The following is a 23,804-nucleotide window of genomic DNA, read 5'->3' on the forward strand; positions in this document are numbered from 1 at the left end:
TCTTAAGAACATTAGAGAGAGAGAGAGAGAGAGAGAGAGAGAGAGAGAGAGAATACAGAGAACAAAGTTACAACCAACCTTGTCAAGAGTGACAGCAAGATTCTGAAGCCTTTGGTTGTAGACACCCTCAGCCTGAATCATATAAAGGACAGGATGAGCAGAAGCAATTGTGTGAAGGAAATATTAGCATAAAAAATTAGGAAATGTCATCTCTTAATACTAAAGTGCGCATGCAGAGAGAGAGAGAGAGAGAGAGAGAGAGCACACCTGAACCTCAGCATCACTCCTTTCAACTTCAAGACATATATCTGAAAAATATTTTCTTTTCTCTTCCAGATTATGCTTTAGAATTTCCTCAGGAAGTTTGGTTCTCTCAAAATTGATGAACCTCACCTTCACCACATCAAATGCAAGGAACATTAATACAAGAAACAAACTGCAAAAACTGAGGAATATTCGTAACAAGACATATGTTATGAGACATACAAGGCGAGCCGCATATGCAACAAGCCAATCTGGCAGGCCTTCAAGCAAACAGCTTCCTAAACCAGCTCTTCCCAAGTCATTGTAGTCCTCTTCCGACACAGAATTCAATTCACATGCTTCTAACATCAAATAATGCCGATCAAGAATTCCATGCGAGTCCTTCAAAACCTGAGAGGATGGTTAACATATTCCAGTCAATAGGTAGAGAACTAAACCATCAGATCAAACAAAAATATCAATCTACTTGTTACATACTACTGTAACGCCAGCCACAGTTTCATGAGTAACACTATCAACAAATCAAGCATGCTATTAAATATTAACATCTAAACAGATAGTTGCATTTTTCCCAAGTTATGTTTTCTAGGAATGTAGAAGTCAATTTTTCAAGTCCAAACCTTTTGGAAAGCCCCTTCACCAGTTAAATTGAGATAGCTCCCCCGGCATACTTGACTTCCACATAAACAAACCGATGCTTCATATTCCTCCTTGCTCTATACGAGGTTGAATTCATTAGACAGACGTTCAGAAGATTAATTTATCAATAGGAATTGAAAAAAACCAGGAGGCAACAGGACATACCTCTGTCACAGAATTGTAATCAAAAGTGATCTCCTCACCGGGTTGAATTTTACGAACACTATAAATCCCAATTTGATAATGACCGTCAACAGCAGTAACTCTAGAAAACAGCAAACAGATATTTACCACAAGTACAATTGAAATTAAAAAGTTTAACAAAATAATTGCATCCCCGCTAAGCACTGTGCTGAAATAGTAAACAAAACACTGAAATAGCAGAATTTTACAAGCAAGAGAACTAGTATCTAGTATCACCACCAGAAAAAAGTCACCTAACAGATTGGTAATGATCACATAACATTAATGTGAAAAGCTTACTTGGCTTCACAATTTGGTCGGCAAGAATGGCATATTCGGCTTGCATAATTAGCCTTATGCATGGCATCAACAACGACTAAGTCATACCCATCAGCATCACCCTGTCAGGAGTATTGCAAGATCAGCTAAGCACAGAATGGAAGATGGATGAACCATTCATCTCACTAAATATCACAAAATTGTTACTGAGAATTGACAAGCACCTTTGGTCTCTCGAGGTAGATGTTATAGAATTCAGGTGCCGGATCCTTACTATTTTTCTGTAGAGATCGAATCCCATCTTGTTTCTCAAACCACTTCCACACAGGATAAACCTGTAGAAAATAAATTTCAAAATAAATTAAAATGCATCACCATAGATTCGTATAGTATATCAAGACGAGATAGCCTTGTTATAAGAGATAGAATATATAGACAATAAAAGCCCATCAATCCAAGTAACATTCTATGCAAAACCTTAGCAGCAAAGGCCTGAATAATCCAGTGCCACAAGAACACAAGAAATATGGTAATTAAAGGATCTAATACACACAAAATCGTTAGAGGCACATACACTATAGAATTAGCTTTTGCCAACTATTTTAGGTTGCACATGTAGAACACAGAAGTGGCAAATTTTAGAGCATAAGAGAGATAATTGGTTTAAACATAAATCAAGATAGAGAATACAGTACAAATCATATGGACATGAAGATGGATTATTGTTTATATCTTGGCATTATCCTGCGAAAGAACATGCATATGCAAAATTCCATAAGCATATACAAAGTCCTACCTCTCCCAAAAATTCCACAACAAAATCATCTTCGGAAAAGCCTTCTTCCTTGTTACAAACAACACCAAGTCCCTGCACAGAAATACCGGAAAAAATAGAAATTACATAAACAGGAAAAAAAACTGAGTAAACAATGCAGTAGCAGACTATGTAAGGGTACCAATAACATTGTAGTTAAACAAAAAAAAAAATGTATATGTACCTTTCTATAAGCTACATATTTGTCATCTGGACGACTGTCTATGGCCTTTAGAATACCTTGACACATTTTAACTGTTCGTGCATCACAGCCCTCCTCTGCACATCTTTTAATCTCTTCAATAACAGGCTGCAGAGCATAGCTCATTGGAGTGCTTCCACTTCCAGTAAAATTCCTGACTTGCTTATTCAATGTTCGAAGAAGCACATCTTCTATGAACAAATGTTTGTCCTGAAGGGACCAATCTAACTCCTCAGGCATCGAATCAAGCAAAAGATTATGTGTATAAGGATCAATTCCATACACTTCTTGCTCAATAACTTCATTCCCAAGCTGCTTTCTAGGTTTATAATCCTTGACTTCAGGAAGTTCCATATCTGACTCCTCTGTACCACTCTTTTGTGCACTCAACTTTTCTGCATAGTCATCTGGTAATGAAACCCGCATCTTCCTTTGCACATCTTCCTCATCAGCTACAATGACATATTGATCAATGACTTCATATTTTCGAGTAACAGGGGGAACAAGGCTGGCTTTAGTCATGCGAGCACCCCACTCTCGATCATCAGTTATAAAATTCAAATCTCCCTCCGGTGTGAAGTGTCCATCTCCCCTTGACTCCCCAATTAGATTTTCTGAATGTCCTTGGTCATCACTTTCAGCCTCTGAGGTTGTAGTATCACTGTCACTCTTACCATCTTCATAAGACCGATCAAGATCATCAGATGTTTCACTCTCTGAGTCCATAGATTTCTTATTCAACTTAGATAAGCGCCTCCTAATTTCCCGATCGGAGGTATATTCCATATTGTCCAATCCATGTGTTCCATTACTCCTATACTTCCTATCAGTTACCAATCTATTTTTCTTATACTTTGAGGATAGCACATCTCTGTCATGCACAGATATAGAGCTCTCTTCCAACAGCGTTGCAAGCTGAATAAACAATGTGATCATACGATTCATGTCATTAGCATCACCCCGATTCTTTGCCCTGTGATGGATAAGCACACAAATGACCCAACCATTAAACATGAATATTGTTGAAAAGCGAAGAACATTAAGCGTGTAAGGTGAAACACCCTTTCTTATGACCTAATAAAGACATGCTAAATGAACAATTCCAAAACAGAGGTAACTGGGTCTCAGGATGTAAAAGTAAGATGTATGTGAAACTGCCAAACGGTATAAAAACTTGAGGTATAACAACAAAGCAGTCATAGAGCTTAGAATTTAACATAAGAACTTCAATGGTAAGAACCAGATTCTGAGAAAATTATGACAAACTATGGTCTATTTTGTTATTTATTTATTTTAAGAAGTCCCCTTTTTTTTTAGTGAAGATGTTCTTTTGTTTATTATGATTGACAACATAAGCCAACAGACCCTACTTCATTAAAATGTCTCCAATCATAGTAATAATATATACCCAATTTATCAAAAAAAAAAAGAGGGAATTACAATCTCCATCCAAGGAGACAGAAGAATAGAAGAAAGAAAACTTACTTTATAGCATCACGGCACATTCTACTTATGTCCTCCTTGACAGAGCTCAAACCACGGCCAATATAATATCCATTTTTCATTCTAGCCTCAATTTCTGCAACCTGTTAAAAATAAAATATGACAAATTAAATTATGACTATCAAAGGACTTCACAGTAACAGTAACAATGGTTAAAAAAAAAAATTTCTGTACCTTAGGCACAAAAAAATCACAGGAGTTTGTCTTCATAATTTCTCTCAGTCTTGAAGCAAGGAATTCCTCCATCCTCTTATAACCACTTTCAGACTTCTTAATTGCCCATCGTCTTGTACGAGCATCCCTTGATAGAATGGACGAGGACCTTCTAGCATCATATAGTTTTGACCGCTTGTATAAGTTTCGACGAAACAATTGCTTTGCGGTGTCTCTCTTATCCACACTATCAAAGTAATCCTTCAACTGACCAAAATCATCCATGCCTAAACTGCTGGATTTTGAAACAGATGAAGTTTGATCTGTAATGTGTTTAAGGCTTCTGATTTTATGGGACTCCTCTAAAAATCGGCTCTTAATCCATTTCACATGGACAAATTTAGGAGTCAGCTCTTCAAACTGGCTGCACCCTCTGATGTCTATTGTAGACAAACCAGGAAAAGAGTGAAGAATTTTCTCAAGTGTGTCGGCCGAAATATTCTTACAACCCATTAGAGTCATAGAACTGATCTTTTCTTTGTCATAAGCATCCTGCAATAAATGATCATATTAGATGATGAGGAACAAGAAAATTCCTGACAATCGGAAAGGTAAAATAAGTATCAAACCTACCATAATGTTCAACAACATGGAGTCAGTGCAGGAGTGACCCAATGATGATAAATTGACATGTCTTGAGACTTCTTTGTAAAAACGTACAGCAGTTCTCCAATGCTTGCAAGTTATTGATGCAAAAACAAGGGACTTCAAATCAGATCTCAGAAAATGGAATATTCTTGCTAACATATGACCATCCAATAAGCCCCAGGTTGCCACCTCAGAGTCAGTAAGACCAATGGCTTCTTCAATGAAAGTAGCATCACCACATAGATCCTCAAACGTGGTTTCATCCTTCTCAATAGTAGGACCATCTTCAAACTCACTGTCTTCCTCACCATCAACCAGCATCCGGGCTCTTTTGGTAGCACGTGCATCACCGTCTAAATAAACATGGCCCAACATAGACACACAAAAATACAAAAATATAACAATCAGCCAAGATGACAAGCAAATTAGCTAGCTAGTGAAGACATCTGAAGTTGAGGAAATACATTCGGCTAAAGGGGGAATAAATGTTCCCAAAAACAACAAAAAAAGGGTGAGAAATAAGTGTTGCCACTTGCACTAAAAGGGATGCAACAAAGACAAATAAAGCAAAACCAAGTTGAAAAAGGACTAGTTATTACCTGATTTCCAATAAATTTGCTTCTCAATTTCTTTCTTTGGTTGTCTTGCATTGATCCATGGATCTAAAACCTCATTTATAGCTGCAGCAAACTCCCGACTCTTATATGATTTCATTACCAGTTCATGCAGTTTCCCTCGAGTGTAACCAACAAACTGAGGGTGTATGATGTTAAACAAACTTAGATTTGCATAAGGTTCACCAACACAGACATCCTGAATGTGCTTTGATTGCACTCCAGATGTTGAACTGCTTTCTTGGTGGCTCCCGAGACTAACGTCAGAAATTTCTGTAGCAGAGGTAACAGGAACCCATAGTTTATCACTTTTCCTAAACACACTGCTAAGCTTTTTTATAATTCCTTGATCTACTAAATGCTGCAGTTCTAAAAATGATGATGGCCCTCTTTCACGCCCAGAACCATCAAGATAATACCAGTCCCCAAAATGTAACTGCAAATCCTTAACAGTACAGAGATGATCTTTAGGGACATTAATGAATTCCATGCTATGGCGAGAACCTCGATCACTAGCAGCTTTTGAATGAGAATCCTCTTCAATTGACGATCTCCTGCTGTCACTACTAGAAGAATGAGGTCGGGTAGACCTTGAATGATATCTATCTTTGCCTCGCGATTTGTGCCGTGACTCAGACATCAATGATCCCTGATCCTTGACGACACATGCATTTATTCTAACCACTGAAAGAACATTTCCTTTCGTTCCTCTAACAAAGGCAGGCTTGCTTTGAGCTGATCTGCTCGCAGCACAGTAATCAACCCGCTCATCAGCACAAAAAGCCCACAAAGGGAGATCAAGTTTCCTGCTCTGAGAAGGAAAATACAAGTCATCTTTATGAGGCCAGCGAGGATCTTCACATCCAGACTTTGGCATTAGGCATAAAGGAAATCCATCATTTAGGACAAATTTCTTCCTAGAATATCTATCTTGGGCATCATCATTCCTCTTCCAATCCCCACCTTTGCATGACCAACGGGAAGAAAACCAGTCATCAGGAGCAGCAAATCCATTATCCTTTTCACAGGACATGCTCATCTCATTATCTCTTGGTGCAATATCAATTCTTGAACCACTATCTTCACTGAGGCTGGAATCATGCCAAGGAAAACCTGAACATAAAAAGTAATTAATAATCTTGATAACACGGCATGTAACTCTAAAGAAACAACTATTTGCTTTTGACTTCACCCAGTGAACAGTAAGGTACAATTGTACAACCAGAAATGTTTTGTATTTTAAGGCTTATAATTAAGAACAAAAATGAATTTTCAAAATTATATTATCACCAACTCACCATATCAACGGAAATTTGAAAATGCAATTGACAGATCCAACCGTCATTAGTGACTGAGTTGGCTAGATGCAAATATATTAATCCAACTGGGAGAAAAAGGAATTTCGGGCAAGCATAGCAAAGGGGAAATGAAACCGAACCTAAATGATAAGCAAATTACTTTGTATTTTAAAACTATCACCAAATGCATTATGTAGAGCATTAAAAAGTTACTAAGAATTCAGGCATAAACTCAAAATGCATTTGCTTGAATCAATATTTCTTCTTATATATTTTTTCTGGTATATCCCACCAAATTATTTGATGCTGTTGAGTTTCATCAAAAAACACAAAAGGAAATAAATAAACGCTAGAGATTGAGAAACCTAAAATAATAAACCAACATCACCACGTCAATATTGCAATGTATCAGAAAACCAAAACATATTAAAAAAGAATACCAGTAATTTGAATATACCACGCTATTCATTGCTAACAAATCAAAGGGGGGAAAATATACAACCTTAGAAGAAATATAAAAAAATAAACAAATTAAATTAAAAGAAAACCGGGTCCGGCTATTAAGCAATTACGCAATTACGTACCTTCACAGTCTTCCAATCCCTCCAATTTTGCATATTCAAAATTCATTTGCAGAGCCTCTGCAAGATAAGAGGAAAATATCACCAACATGGGAAAGATAAGATATTTAGGCGAATAAAGGAAAAGTAAAGATTGACTATTGAAGCTGTGTTTGTCTCAACTAAAAAATTTTACAAAAATAAAAATAAATTAAAAAAAAAACAAAAAACAAAAACACCCAGAACCCTGAAAAAAGTCACCTTCAAATGTCACGAATAAATTTTATAAAATATTCAGAATTTAGGGGGAATAAAAAAAAAATCTTTAACGCTTTTTTGAAAGAGCAAAACAAAATAGCCTTCTAAAAAAACCAGTTTTAGTCTTTTTAACTTGAAAATAATATCAACTAGTAAAATAAAAATTTTGAAAATCAGAGACACCAGACGAATACAAGTGTGTCATCCACAACACAAATTACCTTTTATTGCCTCAAGCTCCATCCCAGGAGTGGCATCATAACCTTCTAACAGACTTCCAACCCTTTCATCAATGTGGAGATCCTCCAACAGTTCAGATGCATGCAAGTTGTCATCAGAGCGCAGCAAAGTGGCTGGCATTTCCTGACTTTGGTCAAGACCAGATTGAAGAACATCTCCAGTATCTGCCAAGATATTACCAGGAGCTTCTGGAGGATTTACTAGCTGAGTAATGGCATCTGACATAATGGACTGAAAAGGCTGAGCCGCCAATGGTGATGACGCATTTTCAACAGTTAACCATCTGTCACTATCTAAGTGCTTAATAAAGTGATCTGACATCAGTACTCCTTCATCAACAAGGACCTTGATGTCAGAGAGTTTAGCAGGACCATTTTCTACGCCACCATAATCAAGGTAAAACCATTTCCCGGATGCTGAATCAGTCACCATAGGGACATGTGGAGGGGTATCACAGATATCCATATCTTCTTCCATTGATGGAAGCTCCTCAGGAACTAGCTCAATGTCAGGAGATTCTTTGCTAATAGATGGGCTGCGGGGCAGCTGTTCATTTGTAGGTTGACTGGAGATATCTTTGTCAGTCGACTCGTCAGTATTGGGTACATTTCTTTCACTTTGAGATTCTGCAGCAGAACAATTTGACTCCCTCTTGTGCTTATCATCTTCATGTTCCTTAGAATTATATTCTGAGTTAGGCTTTTCACTTTGTAAGGTTTTACAAATTGTTTCTCGATCATTATTTTTTCTATTACCGTCAAGGGATGATCCTTCCACTAAATTTGGAGTATGGTCCCTGCGATCATTGGGCCGGCCTCGATCCTGTGGTGACCGCTCGGCATGGGGAGGACTTTTGAACTTATGATCATGCTGTCGATTTCGCTCCCACATCCTCTCATGTGGTGATCTCTCGCGACCATGGGGGGATTTCTCCCTGCTGTAAGGTGATTTATCACGACCACAGGGGGATGGACGAACTCCCTGTGTAGGACTTTTGAATTTGTGATCATGCTGACGATTTCTGTCAAAATTCCTCTCGTACGGGGATCTCTCCCGACAGTGTGGGGATTTCTCGAGCCTATATGGAGATCTGTCACGGCAAGTCTCCAGCCTATATGGAGATCTGTCACGGCCAGAGGGGGACCTTCGCAACGGAGTGCGATCTCTATGATCATAATACCTGGACTGATCTCGTGGGGACCGGTCAGAATGACCAGGGCTGTGTCCATGCCTGTCATAAGCTTGCCTTGAAGAGACAGAAGATTCATGATTTCTGGAAGAATATTTGTCTACTGATAACTTCGAAGGATTACTACTTCTGTATGGTCGCTCCACAGAGCGGCGAGAATAGTTCTCCGGATAACCATGACGAGGGAAGTCATCAGAAAGCCTCCGACTTTTTAAACTGCCATAATCTCCAAATTGCTTCCTGTCGGAGCTGTCAGAATCATTACTGAGCCTTTTCATGCGAGTCCCAGGATTGTAATCTCGTGAATAATCCTTACCATTGCTGTTTACATTTTTCCCTTCGTCCACAATCTTTGAACTAATCCTCACACTCCTCTGTTGTCCACTCTCCCAGCTGGGAGAACTTTTAGCATACTGTCCCCCGCTTCTGTTAAACTCTTTCTTTCTATAAAAATCATCAGAAGCAAATCTTCCAGAAGGGGGAGTCCGGTCACGTTCGATTTTCCAGGCTTTTTCCCTACCTGGATGGAACCTGCGGATTCTACTGTTGCCATAATCATCCTTGCCCATTTCTCCCTTATACCATCTATCCGGAATGAACTCCCCCTTTTCAATATCATCCTTCATACCTCTCCAGGACCCATATTCACCTTTCTCAGCTTCTCCTTTCCTACCCTTCTCAGGAACCACTTCTCCTCTTTCCACATCCTCTCTCTCCCATTTTCCAGGAGAATTCTCTCCCTTCTCCAGCTCCCTTGCTTTCCATTTGTCGCTCACGATCTCTCCAGTCTCAATCTCACTCCTCCGCCGTGGCAAAGGTGGAGGTGGCGGAAGTGGCATATCCGGCACAAACTCTCCATTCTCAAGGTCATTTCTTGGCCACTTCAAGGTGCCCAATTCACCCTCTTCCACTTCCTCCTTCTGCACCTTCTCAGCACAAATTTCGCCATTCTCAACCTCGCAAGTCCTCTTGTTTACTCTGTCAGACCCCAATTCACTACTAACCGCCTTGTCTTTTCTCTGCTTCATCTTCTTCTTCTTCTTCCTCCCTCTGGTACCGTCAGGAAGCTTGAGCAACTTGGAACTGAGCACATTATTCCCACCACTACTCTTGCCCTCGCAAAGTGTCTTGTCCATGATATGCTGCAAAGGCATGCACGCGACACCCCCATCGCCCATGGAACTCACCAACTTGAGAACCGAGAAACCCTAATTCTCCCCTCGGCCGGGGCTGTCGATGCTCATGCTTCACAGGCTCGCTTCAGCTCCAATTCAATTCAGGCTCCAATCCAAAAACCCTAAATTGAACAGAACAAAAAAGAACAAGAAAGCGGATCAGAAACCGAAGGAGAAATGTAGGGTTTTATCGAAGCGCAATCGCGAGACGCGAAGACGAAACGAGGGTTAAAAGAGGAAACCTTTGGAGAAGCTGGGTGATTCAAAGCCCACGAAGCTACTCAACGCAAATCTAGAAATCAAAATTGAAAAGATGAAAGGAGAAGAGGATAAGAAGAGGATAATTACCGAAAGAACCGGGAGAGAAGAGACGATATAGATCGGAGGAGAAAACTGTGGTGGTGCGAGGAATGAAGAATATGGCGAGATCGAGAAGTGATGTGAAATTAATTGTGTTTTGCGTTGAAGAAAGAATAGGGTAAATTAAGTGTTTTGTGCTGTTATTTGTTGCTGCTGTTGTTGTTGTTCGTCGTTGGGCCTTGGCGCTTCTTTGGTTTTCTTTCTCTCTTTCTTTCTGCTATGTGTTGTGTTGTGTTGTTGGTGTTTCTATCTTATAATTTTTTTTCTTCTTTTTCCGTTTTCTTTTGCTTTTCCCCTGTGTGTTCTTGTTTGTCTCAAGGGCGAAACTTGGCGTTTCATTTATTTTTTTCTCTTATAATATTTGTGTATTTAACTTTTTATATTTATTTATTGGTGGATTAAAATACAGAAATGCCCTTGTAGACGAGGGAATGGCTGCTCAAGTAGGAGGGAGTATTTGCCTATTTGGGATGTCTAATGCTACAGGGAATTAGTCATTGGCGTGTGGGATAGTGTGATATTATTTTGTTTAGTTTGGGTTTGGTCCACTCCAATTAACATGGTTAATGGATTGGGATAGCCCATTAGTTAATAGTCCATTTCACTCCATGATCCATCCATGATTAAGCTCCAGGCTTTCACGTCCAAAAAAAAAGCTCCAGGCTTTTCACTGTCCAAAAAAAAAAAGCTTCGGCCTTAATGTATTTGTATATAAATACATATGTCGTTTAATTCATTTTTAATGTATATTTATATTTCAACATGTATTTTATACTGGTAACTAATTTTAGTGTACATATAATATAATCCAAATTAATTTTACATGTGCATCTAATTATATAATTATACATTAATAAAAATAATTATTTTTTACATTAATCATATCAATATATCCACATATGAATCCTATTCCCCAAATAGAGTGAATCTTGGCTGATAAAAACTAGAAGGCCATATATATATATATCAAAAAATTTAATTTAAAGATTTGCTATTAAGTATTGAGTTTTATTATATAAAGTAAAATTTAAATATTTGATACTTATTTAAATAGATTAATAAATTAATTATTAAATTAATTTAAATTGTTTAAAATTATATAATTTTAAAGATTAAAATAAAAATAAAAATAAAAATATACCATTAAAAAAAAGAGGAGAAAAAAAGGACCGAAGAAAATTATATTATACCATCCGAAACGGAAAAAAAAAAGGACCATAAGAGAAAGAATTTTTTAAAAGAAAAAATCATACGTGCGACAAGAAAAGAAAATCACACTATTCTTTTCAAGTACGATAACGCACATTTGAGATCAGTTGTGCATGCATGATGCATGGTTGATATTTATTATAGAAACTGCGGCACTGCAGAAAAATGCTTAGTGAGAAGCTTGACATAATGCATAGGCCCTTTTTATATATTGAATAACTCAGCATCAAATGTCTATCAAAATCCATTAGCAAATAAGGAAATTCTTTTTGTGTGAGGAGTTAATTTAGGTAGAGAGTGAAGATTTTTATATAAGTTAAAAAGAATATATGTATCACATGTATATCTTCGTTTTTCACCAAAATTTCTTTTTTCACTATAAAATTACCCAATAAATAAATATATTGACAAAGATGTCAAGCACTGATTCACCCTTGTATAATTAAGACGTCACATACTTGCAGTGAAGGATCTAAAAAATTTATGTTAGGAGATAAAAATAATATATATTACTATCAAAATATATATTAATTTAAATTTAAAAATATAAAAGTGCACATTAATTATTCGAATACAAAAAAAATAATAAATGACTATTTGTATCCATGAGAAATGAAAACGCTGACATTTGTACCCATGAAAGCTCGAAACTAATCTTGTATCCATGATAGATGTTGTCCGTCTGACAAAAGTACCCTGGCTTAGATCTGAGCTTGGTTCGTGGGTTTCCGAACCTACGTGGCACTCCCAACCCCCCCAAAATCTGAGCCAACCATTCACCATCATCATCTTCATCTTCTTCACCATCATCCCCATCCATCACTGTCTATTCCCAGCCACCATAACCTGCATCACCATCACTTCAGCACCGCCACAGCCACCTCCATTCACCACAACTTCCGGCCAACCATTCACCATCATCATCTTCATCTTCTTCACCATCATCCCCATCCATCACTGTCTCTTCCCAGCCACCATAACCTCCATCATTATCACCTCAGCACCGCCACAGCCACCTCCCTTCACCACAACCTCCGGCGACAACCCACACCGCCGCACCCCTTTCTCTTCTTCTTCCCCTCTTCTCATCTCCGCTGAGCCCAGAGACCACAGCGCCATCTCCTCCTCTCTACCAAAGTCCAGAGCGGCAGTGGCCACCTTCTCCATTCCTGGGTCTCCTCTCGTCTGCCACCAAACAGGCGCGACACCCAACCTTCTACGTAGCGTCCTTACGGTGTTTCAACCCGTCACCACTCCCTTATCCGAACCCTAGCTCCACCGACCATAACTGTCGGCCTCTACGAGCCACCGCAACCCTCTTCCCCTTTCTCCCCTTTGTGTGTTCTCTGTCTTCTTCAGCCACACCAACGAACCGGCCACCTTCTCCTCCCTCTCTCTCACTGGCCGAACCGCCGCGCCGTCGACGATGAGCCCCTTTTCCCTTTCTTCTTCCTTCTCTGTCATCCCGTCTCACCATCGTGAACCAGCCTAGCACCGTCGCGATTCCAGCCTAGAAATGCAATGTTAGTTGCTTAGGTTGTTAGATAATCTGAGCTGGATAGTGGATTTAGGTTTCTTTTTATTCATGCTGCAGTTTGAAAATTTTGCTATTTTGATTCATGTTGCTATTTGAAAATTTTGGCTTGTTTGATGCTGCTGGGAGCTTTGGGGGGTGGGAGTGCCACGTAGGTTCGGAAACCCACAAACCAAGCTCAGATCCAAGTCAGGGCACTTTTGTCAGACGGACAGCATCTATCATGGGTACAAGATTAGTTTCGAGCTTTTATGGGTACAAATGGTCATTTATTCCAAAAAAAATCAAAAATTACATTAGCTACTAACTTTCTTCGCTTCAAATCTTAAATGTACTTCTCTTCTTGTTTTCATATTTTGAAAATGTTGAATAATTATTTCATTATCAACTCGATTACGAAGTCGACTCTTTATGATATTCATAACAGAAAATATTTTCTCAACTGATGTCGTTGCCACAAGTAAAATCAAAGCTAATTTCAACAGAACAAATATCAATGGATAAACAATATACTTTTTTGTCTCAACTAACTTTTGAGATAGTTTACTGATTCCATTTATATTTGAGAATTGATCATCAAGACGTATATCCAATATAAAAATTAATAAGTAAAAAATAATGGCTAAATTTGATCTTTTATATTCACGATTTTTACTATTTTAGTTTTTCAAAATCAAAATTCATTATACTAATCCGTAAGATCTAGCTCCAAGCACCATATTAGTCCCTAGATTCCTTTTCAAACACCATATTAGTCCCAGGACTTTTTTTCGTATTGAGTGAAAAAATAGAATGATGAACTAACTCTGACTTAACATGCTAAACACAGAGCTAAATGATGTTGCTTCATTTTGGTGGTTAAACAAGGTAAAAACGAAATCGTTTTGATAATAAAGAGAGATAAAATAGTTTTCACATCATATAAACTCTTCATCATCATCTTGTTACTGTCTTGCTTAAGCGCCAAAATGAAGGGTGGTAAACTCTGGTTTTTAGGGAAGGTTCTGCCGAAATTTTTGTAAAAATTTAAAGAATTTTGTAAGTTTGGTTTAAACGAGAAATAAGTTCCATGATTTCAATTTGTGAAAATGGTTTATGATTCAACTTATTTAATTTTAAATAACGACAAAAAGATATTTATTTAATTAATTAAAGCTTTAACAACACAAACTATTTTATCAAACCACGGGTTCGGGTTTAGAAAATGTGAGAGAAAATAGTGTAAATAGAGTTAGGTGACGAACTTGAAGGAAAAAGAGATACGCAAAAAAAAAGATGTAGTTGAATTTCGATTTATAAGAATTCTTGTGATAAAGGTTGCGGGTATATATTGAAATTGATGATTTAGAGAAGTTTGGCTTGCCAATTTATAAAATAATTGATTGGAGGAATGATTTAATGAGATTGAATGGAGTTATGATGTGTTGAGTTAGACTGTTGTTGGCTATGGATGATTATGTTCTATTTTGAGTTAGTATACAACCTTGACCTCGAGTCTAGGGTGTCGTATTTAGAGACCTCATACTTGCAAGCCGCATGTAACAGCCCAAGCCTCACCCGATGAATGATAAAGAGTACGGAGTAGGGTTTGGCGGAGTTGTTGATGAGTATATTGAGAGTTGTGATTGAAGCTGAGATAAGTAAATATTAAGATTATAACGAATGAGGTGATGATAGTGATGATGAGAATAATGTTGAATTTGAGATTTAATGTGTTATGAATTGATGAATGATGATGAGATTGAGAATGATGAACTATGATTGAAATATTCATATGACTTATGTATTTGAATTATCAGAGACACGAGTATCCCTGGGTAGACACATTGGCTTACCACCACTTGCTCCAGGTTGAGACTCGATACTCTGTTGACCCTTTATCGCAAAGATGTGATCGGGCACTTTAACTTTTAGAGTTCCTCTATGGGCATGCACATATATAAATTGAGCTTGGGATTTTCTTATGGATATTTTTGAGCTTGGGGATGCGCGCACAGAAGAATTGTCCAATGGTTACCTATCAGGACATGTCGAATTGGCTATATAATCGACAGATGATATCATCAGCTATAGGGCAGATATACATCCTCATTATATGCATTTGTATGCTTCTCTTGAGTGTGCATTATCTTGGTTTGCCTAAATGATTAACTGTGTTTACCTGCTATTTGGTTTACGTGCTGTATTTGTACTCTATCTATGATTTCTTTGATGTGTATATTTATCTGAAAGACCCTCTTTGGTGGAGCCGTGATGATGGTGGTTTTTGATATGGGATGATGGAGGTTGAGACAGGATGAATTAGGTGTTGCTTTATTATTCTAATTTATGAATTGGTTGGATAGGAGTGAGTGATGTAAGTTGGGTAGGAAGCCCTTAGGTACGTCATTGGTCCTTTTTCATTTCTTTAAACTATTCACCTTACTGATTTGTAAACTAAAGGAGTTTCTTTATGACTTTTCAAAGTAGGTTTTTCCATAAAACTTTGTCAAAAAGTTATTATTCAATAATAAACTGTTTTTATAATGAAATTAATTCTATAGTTCTTTGCTTTGATGGTATTCTCTTCCCTGCTGAGAACCTACGAGGATGATATTCTCACTCTCCTATAGAATTTCTTTTTCAGTAACAGGTTCAGGAAGCTTTGCTGTGAAGTCGCGACCGAATTACAGAGCTTTAAGTATATACATGTTTTCATTTTCTGTATTTGGTTTAGTCTTAAGTTTTATTTTTCCCTCGTCGTTTATTGTTTCGGTTCTTAGAGGGGTAGGACTTGTATTTGAGAAATTATAAATAAGTCTATGTATTTAACATTATGTGGATATAATTGTGTGATTAAGAGTTTAAAATGTAAAGACTTTTTGCTTTTAAATTAAAAATTCGGTTTATATTCGCGAAGGCTTAATATTAAATAAAAATAGTATTATATTAAAAGAGTAGAGGTAGGTAATGCCTGAACTTTTAGTGCAATTATGAGGTGCTAAAAGTAAGAGTGTTATAATTACTCTGCAGCCTGCAGGTCCCTATAGTTCCATTGAATTTTCAATTAGGTCCCTATACGTTTTTTCTTTTCAATTAAGTCCCTAGACGTTAAATTTTTTTTCAATTTAGTCTCTGTCATAACAAAACCATTTAAGATAACAGAATATTCTGTTAAAAAATCGAATATTCTCATGATTGGGTTAGAATAGCTAATTGAACACACATCTATTTTTTCAAAATACCAAAACAACCCTTGGCATTTTATCCTAAAGTTAGAGAACCCTAGCAAGCCCTAACTTATTCTCTGAAGTTCTTGTGTAGTGGTGTTTCTCCTCCATCGGTTGGTGTCGTCGTCCATCTGCATCGTTGTCAGCGTTCATCGATTGGTGGTCGTGTAACGCCCTAATTAGCCTAAGCTTTACCTCGTGTCGTAAAGCAAAGGTTAATCAGAGATTATGACAATTATAAACTCATACATATATAGCAAAGGTTAATTAGAGATTTGACGTTTCAATAGTCCTTTCCGGCTGTCCATCCGTTTGCGGATGATATGCGGTACTGAGACATAGCTTCGTACCAAAAGCTCTTTGGAAAGCTCTCCAAAACCTTGATGTGAATCGGAGATCGCACTCCGACACTATGCTTGATGGCACACCATGTAACTATACTATCTCCTTGATGTACAATCTTGCCAACTCATCCATAGAACAGTTTACTCGGGTAGGTAGAAAATGAGTGGATTTGGTTAAGCGATCCACGATCACCCAAACCACGTCAAATTCCGACCTAGTCCTTGGTAATCCAGTCACAAAGTCCATCACAATTCCTTCCCACTTCCACTGAGGAATTTCAAGTGGCTGTAGCATTCTTGATAGCTTCTGATGCTCTATTTTTACCTTCTAACATGTCAGGCACTTGGATACCACTGTAACTACATCACTTTTTATCCTAGGCCACCAGAACATCTTCTTTAAGTCATGATACATCTTCGTACTTCTGGGATGAATAGAAAACCCACTGTTATGAGCTTCTGACAACAAGTCTTGCCTTAAACTCCCGACATCTGGTATACAAATTCTCCCTTTATACCTCCACAACCCTTCATCATCCTTGGTAAATTCTCCACGCCTCTTATCACCAACTGGTTGCAACAATTGCTGAAGCTTTTGCTCATCTTGCTGAGCCTTCTGAATCTCCGTTTTAAACGTACTTGAAATATGAAACTGATTCAAAAAGCCCTTCCGGCAACCTCACCAATATCCAGCTTAAGATCCACGAACTTATCCAATAGCTCATCTTCCTTGATTTTTATCCAAGCTATTGTTAAAGACTTCTGACTCAATGCATTTGCTACCACATTCGCCTTTCCAGGGTGATAACTCAATTCAAAATCATAATCCTTAAGCAACTCCATCCATCTCTTCTGACGCATATTAAGCTCTTTCTGATCAAAGATGTACTTGAGACTCTTATGATCAGAAAAGACGCTAAACTTCACTCTGTACAAGTGGTGCCTCCAAATTTTCAAAGCAAACACAATCGCCGCTAATTCCAAATCATGAGTTCGGTAATTTACCTTATGCGGTCTTAGCTGACACGATGCGTAAGCCACCACGTTCCGATGTTGCATCAACACGCAACCTAAACCCTTCAGTGATGCATCACAATACACTTCAAACGGTTCATGCAGTTCCGGTAAAATCAAAACAGGTGCTGAAGTTAACTTCTGCTTCAAAGTTTGAAAACTTTCTTCACACTCCGACGTCCACAAAAAAAGGCACCTCCTTCCTTGTTAACTTAGTCATCAGTAGTGCAATCCAGGAGAATCCTTCAATGAATCTTTGGTAATATCCGGCTACGCCCAAGAAGCTCCTAACTTCCGTCACTATCGTTGGTCTTTCCCATTCCATCACCGCTTCTACCGTAGAAGGGTCTACCACTTTTCCTCCTTTGCTCACCACATGACCTAAGAACTTTACTTCCTCCTTCCAGAACTCACACTTGGTCAATTTAGCATACAATTTTCGCTCCTTTAAGATTTGCAACAGAATTCTCAAGTGTTCCTCATACTCTTTTGCCGTCTTAGAATAAACTAGGATGTCGTCTATGAAAACCACCATGAATTTGTCCAAAAAGGGACGAAATACTCTGTTCATGTAATCCATGAAAACAGCAGGTGCATTCGTTAACCCAAAGGACATAACTGCAAACCCGTAGTGTCCATAGCGCGTCCTAAACTCAGTCTTAGGGATATCATCCTCTTTCACCCTTATCTGATGGTAACCATCTCAAATCAATCTTAGAAAACACCCCAGTTCCTTGCAGCCAGCTGATCCATCAAGTCATCTATCCTTGGCAACGGGTACTTGTTCTTCACAGTCACTTTGTTCAACTGTCAGTAATCCACACACAGTCGTATTCCCCCATCCTTCTTTTTCACCAATAAAACTGGCGCTCCCCACGGTGATACACTCGGTCGAATGAACCTCTTGTTCAGAAGCTCTTCCAACTGAGTCTTTAATTCAGCCAGCTCTATCGGAGCCATTATATACGGTGCAATCGACACTGGTCTAACTTCAGCACTAATTCAACCGCAAATTCAATTTCTCTTTGAGGTGGAAACTCAGAGATATCTTCCGGGAACACCTCCGAAAAGTCTCTAACCACTGGAATCCGATCTAAGTTCAGGGCATCTCCCAAAGTATTAGTAGCCAACAGGATGTAACCCTGACATTCTTCTCTCAAAGAAATCTAACAAAACCTGATTCTTCGACAACCAATCAAACCCCAAAATTATTTCCAACCCAACCATAGGTAAACAAATCAAGTCATGCACGAAGTCTCTACCCTCAAACTTGAAACCTACTTGCCTACACCCTGTCTGATGCGGAGTATGTACATGCAAATCAAACGCTAACTCTGACACTTTCAAGCCTAATTCTTCAACTTTTGCAAACGAAATAAACGAATGCGAAGCTCCAGTATCATACAATGCAATTAATATTTTATCACCAATTAATCATATACCTCTCATCAATGGATCCGCCTTAGAAGCATCCTTGGCGTTCACAGCAAAGACTCGCCCCTGGTGCTATTTCTGACCTGCACTCGGGTTCTTCCCCCGAGTACAATCCCTCGCCATATGACCAGGTAATCCACAATTGAAGCACCCACTAAACCAATCTTGCAAGAGTCATATGGGAAAAAATATCCACAACGCACACAAGTCAAATCCGGAGAAATCTTACTCTGATTTCCTCTCCCTTTGCCACGCTGAAACTGATCCTGAGTGTTTTTTCTGAAGCCTCCTTAACCTTGAGGTGCATATCTTCCTCTCTTGAAACTTTGACCCCTCGGATGGAAATACTTGCCACGTCCATTACTAGTATTCCCTCCATGAGTATCCTTGGACGCCGCTACTGTCTTGGCATATTCCTCAACCACCCGTGCTTTGTTCACCAAGTTGGAAAAGGTACGAATCTCCATAGAAGCCACAGTGGTTATTATGTTTTCCTTCAACCCCCTTTGGTATTTAATACATTTCCAACTTTCATAGGTTTCCGGGGCACCCTGACACACCCTAGAAAACCTACAAAGCTCCTCAAACTTACTTGTGTAGTTCGCCACATATAGGAAACCTTGCTTCAGCTGCATCAGTTCCATCTCCTTCACTTCCCTTGCAGACTCAGGGAAGTATTTCTTATAAATGGCCGTCTGAAATACATCCCAAAGAACATCAGCGTTCTGGAGCTGTAGCGAGCGGCACTCGCCTTGCCACCGATGTTGGGCCTCTCCCACAAGTTGATAAGCGGCAAATTCGACATATTGATTATTCGGAACGTGTTGCACCTGTAAAGCACGCTCCATGGCCTGGAACCAGTTGTCCGCTTCTGTAGGATTAGTTGATCCTCAGAAAGTTGGTGGATGAACCTTGAGAAAAGTTGCCGAGGTCATCGGAGCACCACCCGTATTGTCGACGTTCCCTTCAGCATTATCATTAGCATTCCCTTCGCCATTCTCATTTCCATTCCCAGCCAGTTGGCCTAACCTCTGCACTGCTTGCAGAGTCGCAGCAGCATTAGCTTCCATGGTATTAGTAAGATTCGCCATTGCCGCCATGAATTCGGCGTGGTTGTCAGCCGGTTGCTCGTTCCTACTTTCTCGTGAACGTGCTCGACCTCGTCTGCGAGTGGCCATTAGGGTTCCTATCTACACCAAACAATCGATATCAAGGTGATTAGTCTCAATATCAAAAGCCTAGTACTTCAATTATCCCAAACAGGCACTCACAAACAAGCATACTATGCAATACCAATTAGATAATCTAATAGCATCAAAGAAAAAGACACACAGAGTATGTAATGAAGCACAATCAGTCCATCCCTCAGCCTCACGAGGACAAACCGCTCTAATACCACTAAATGTAACGCCCTAATTAGCCTAATCTTTACCTCGCATCGTAAAGCAAAGGTTAATCAGAGATTGCGACAGTTCTAAGCTCATACATATAATATATAGAAAGAATTAATATAATCTAGAAGCTCAATGAAGAATATAGCTCAAAAACAGGATTTAAAAGCGTAAAACATACTCGTGAAGCTTCTAACTTAAAGCACAAGGTATAGAGATAATATAACAAAAGATAATAGTATGATAACATAAGGAATCTAGCCACGGCTTGCGGAGTTTAAGCCGGCTAGCCATATATACAAACAAAATAAACCTGAAGTTTAAAACAACTTATACAAGTTTTCTCTCTCAAATACAAGCCTCTAGGCAAAAGCAAAAATACAAAAGTGAGAGATATCTACAAAACAAATCAAAAGGGCTCCAAAAGTATCATGATCCTCCGCTTCTGTCACCATCCAAAGCAACTCACCGAGGTGAGTTACGACCTGCATCTGAAAAACACAACAGAAATATGGTATGAGAATTGGAGGTTCTCAGTATGGCAACAGTGCCCAGTGATATAGGATATAAGACCCCGGGATGCCAAAGGAAATCTTAGACTTCATATCCATCATAAGATTCATCTTAAAGCGTACTAAAACAATAAAGCATAATTTTAAACCATAATACAATCTAAGGGTAATCTATCTTAAGGGATTATCTATTCTAACCAATCTCCGCTGTCCCACAGCCTTCACCGACCTATTCTCCATGTGATCCCATCGCCACCGCCTTCCGATCCTCCTTAATCCTAGTAGAAAGAACAATTAATAGCAATGCAAGTAAAACACAAGTAGAAGCATATAACACAAGTAGTTCAAGTAAGCAAATAGGCATGTTATTCAATTAGGCATACAATTACAAGTCGGCAAAGCAAACAAACAGATAGAAAATGCACATGATGAGTGCCTGTTCTATTTGGCTATGATATCACATTATCGGTTCAACTGCCAACCCGACACATCTCCATGGAGATGTCGTCCTTCGAAATCATCATTGGAAACCCTCGAGATATAGTGCTTGGATCACTGTCCAGGGATTTGCACCTGTACGCTCTATTGATCTAAAAGGATGCGAGCGGGATACTCTTGCCACGGACCTCACATCTCAATGCAAGCGGGATGAACCACCGCCTTTACACCGCCGTCGCCGCTACCTCAACAGGCGGGATCCAACCGCCGTCCTTGCCGGGCGCATAGTGTCTCATAATCTCAATATAAACAGTAGTTCAATGATTTTTCAGAAAATATTTTCAATTCATCAATGACTCATCATTGCACATTCAAGTCCTCGACTCGTCTCAACTACTGTCAAATCAACATTTCTATTCCGAGTCCTAGACTCATCTCAACTACTGTCAAATCAACATTTCAGTTCCGAACACATCAGTTCTCATCTCATCTAGCAATCATTCTTCACATACCATCAAACCATCCTCAGTACACCCGAAACCTAATCCTCCATTTTTTTGAATTTTTCATAAGAATATCAACTAAAACCTTTAGGTTATTTCCCATGTTCTCATACTCAAAATTAAGCATAAAAGTATTAAAATAGTGTCATAGAAGCTTACAATCTTGTAGGGAATGTGAAATAGATGAAAACAAAATTTAAATTTGAGAAACAGGGCGTGTGCGTACGCACAGGGGTGTGCGCGTGCACACCCAGGAGAAGTTTCAAAATGTGTGCGTACGCACAGGTAAAATTTTTCACAATTCTGTTTCGCTTACACAATCTGTGCTAGCGCCCTTAACAGACTGATCTTCCCAACGTGTGTGTGCGCACAGGTTGTAAATCCTCATTGGGTATGTGCGCTCACAAGCTATATTAACGCTGTAAACAGATTGTCTGCCTCTGCGTGTGCGTACGCACCGGTCTGTGCGTGCGCACAGGTTGAAATTTTTTGCAGAAGTGTGCGTGTGCACAAGGATGTGCTTGCACACATACCAGAAATCACAAAATTCTGCAACTTTGTAGAATTTCAGATTTTTACACCAATCTTTGAATGATCATAACTTTCTCTACAAATATCCAAATTTTACAAATTTATATCAATTTGAAGAGTTTTCAATAAACTTTAATTCTAAACCAATTTCAACAAATTTTGAAAACCGAGGCAAAAGTTATTATCAGACAAAGTTCACCAAAATTTCCTTTTCACCAAAAACCACAAGTACTCAAATTTTCCAAATTCTCAAACCACATCCAACCAAAATAATACCAAACTCCCATTTACAACACATTCTTGGGTCAAAATTCATCATTTATACAATCTTTCCATCTCAATTCACTATTCTCACCCATCAACATCAAGAGTGCAACGCCACAATCAATCCCCATTCAACTTTTCCAACCACATTACCAAATCATCAACATCAATATCACATATATCAACACAAATCACTTCTCAACTTCACATAATCATTCATCCTCATCATATCGTTATCAATCATCATGAACAAACTCAAAAATCATCAATCCATCATAAATCATCACATATCATCATTCAACAACTCAACAACCATTTTAATTCAAACCTATCCTATGGGTCACTAGCTTAAATGTCCATGAATATTATATACTACATAGAGGAAACCGAAACCATACCTTGGCCGATTCCCTATATGCCAAAACTCAAAAGTGAGCACAAGCAAGCTCTCAACCACACTCCAAGCTTTCAATTCCACTTCAACAAGCACCAACAAGTTCCAATATCTCCCAAACTCACAATAATCAAGCTATATATACATAATTCATCACAAATCAACCTAGGACTCATCTTAAATAAAACTTCACAAGAGTTTAATGCCTCTTACCTTGTCCAACAGTTTTGGTAGCCAAAATCCAAGGCTAAGCAAGAGTTAGAGTGAACCTAAACACCCCAAATCACAAAATTTTACTTAGCTAAAAACCCTAGGATTCGAAATTTTGGAGAGAAGAACTGAGAGGGATTCGAGTTTCCTTACCAGTTTCTTAGGTGGGACTTGTAAAGCTCTTCACAAGGAACGCATAGCCGTAAATGGTGCGGCGATCAGAGCTCTATAGCTCAAGATATGAGCTTGGGAAGCTCTATGTGAATAGTGACAATGGAGTTTCTCTTCTTCTCCTTCTCAGCTGAAGTGTGTGTGTTTGAGTGTGGTTTGTGCTGAAATTGGTTCATTAATGAACCTTTTATATGTTGGGCTTGGGCCCAACTTGGGCCCAGCCCAACCCGTTAGCATTTTTAACCCGTTCGCCCAACTTCAGGCCAA

At 38.7% G+C, this 23,804-nt stretch overlaps 1 protein-coding gene across 1 annotated transcript in view; it reads right to left on the reverse strand.

The window, feature by feature from the left end:
• The window catches only part of LOC127741148 (histone-lysine N-methyltransferase ATXR3-like), a 12,400-nt gene extending 1,720 nt beyond the window's left edge, over positions 1–10,680 (reverse strand). Inside the window, exons 1-16 of the mRNA XM_052252900.1 lie at positions 10,368–10,680; positions 7,637–10,141; positions 7,182–7,238; positions 5,285–6,412; positions 4,671–5,038; positions 4,059–4,589; positions 3,867–3,967; positions 2,364–3,354; positions 2,162–2,233; positions 1,590–1,700; positions 1,387–1,487; positions 1,069–1,168; positions 885–980; positions 487–654; positions 268–393; positions 79–132 (exon numbers count right to left, since the gene is read on the reverse strand). Coding sequence (XP_052108860.1) covers positions 79–132; positions 268–393; positions 487–654; positions 885–980; positions 1,069–1,168; positions 1,387–1,487; positions 1,590–1,700; positions 2,162–2,233; positions 2,364–3,354; positions 3,867–3,967; positions 4,059–4,589; positions 4,671–5,038; positions 5,285–6,412; positions 7,182–7,238; positions 7,637–10,022 — 6,390 coding nt within the window. The 5' untranslated portion in view covers positions 10,023–10,141; positions 10,368–10,680. The remainder of the gene's footprint in view (positions 1–78; positions 133–267; positions 394–486; positions 655–884; positions 981–1,068; positions 1,169–1,386; positions 1,488–1,589; positions 1,701–2,161; positions 2,234–2,363; positions 3,355–3,866; positions 3,968–4,058; positions 4,590–4,670; positions 5,039–5,284; positions 6,413–7,181; positions 7,239–7,636; positions 10,142–10,367) is intronic.
• Between the last annotated feature and the right edge of the window lie 13,124 nt (positions 10,681–23,804).

This window comes from Arachis duranensis, chromosome 8 (assembly GCF_000817695.3).
Source record: "Arachis duranensis cultivar V14167 chromosome 8, aradu.V14167.gnm2.J7QH, whole genome shotgun sequence".
NCBI lineage: Eukaryota > Viridiplantae > Streptophyta > Magnoliopsida > Fabales > Fabaceae > Arachis > Arachis duranensis.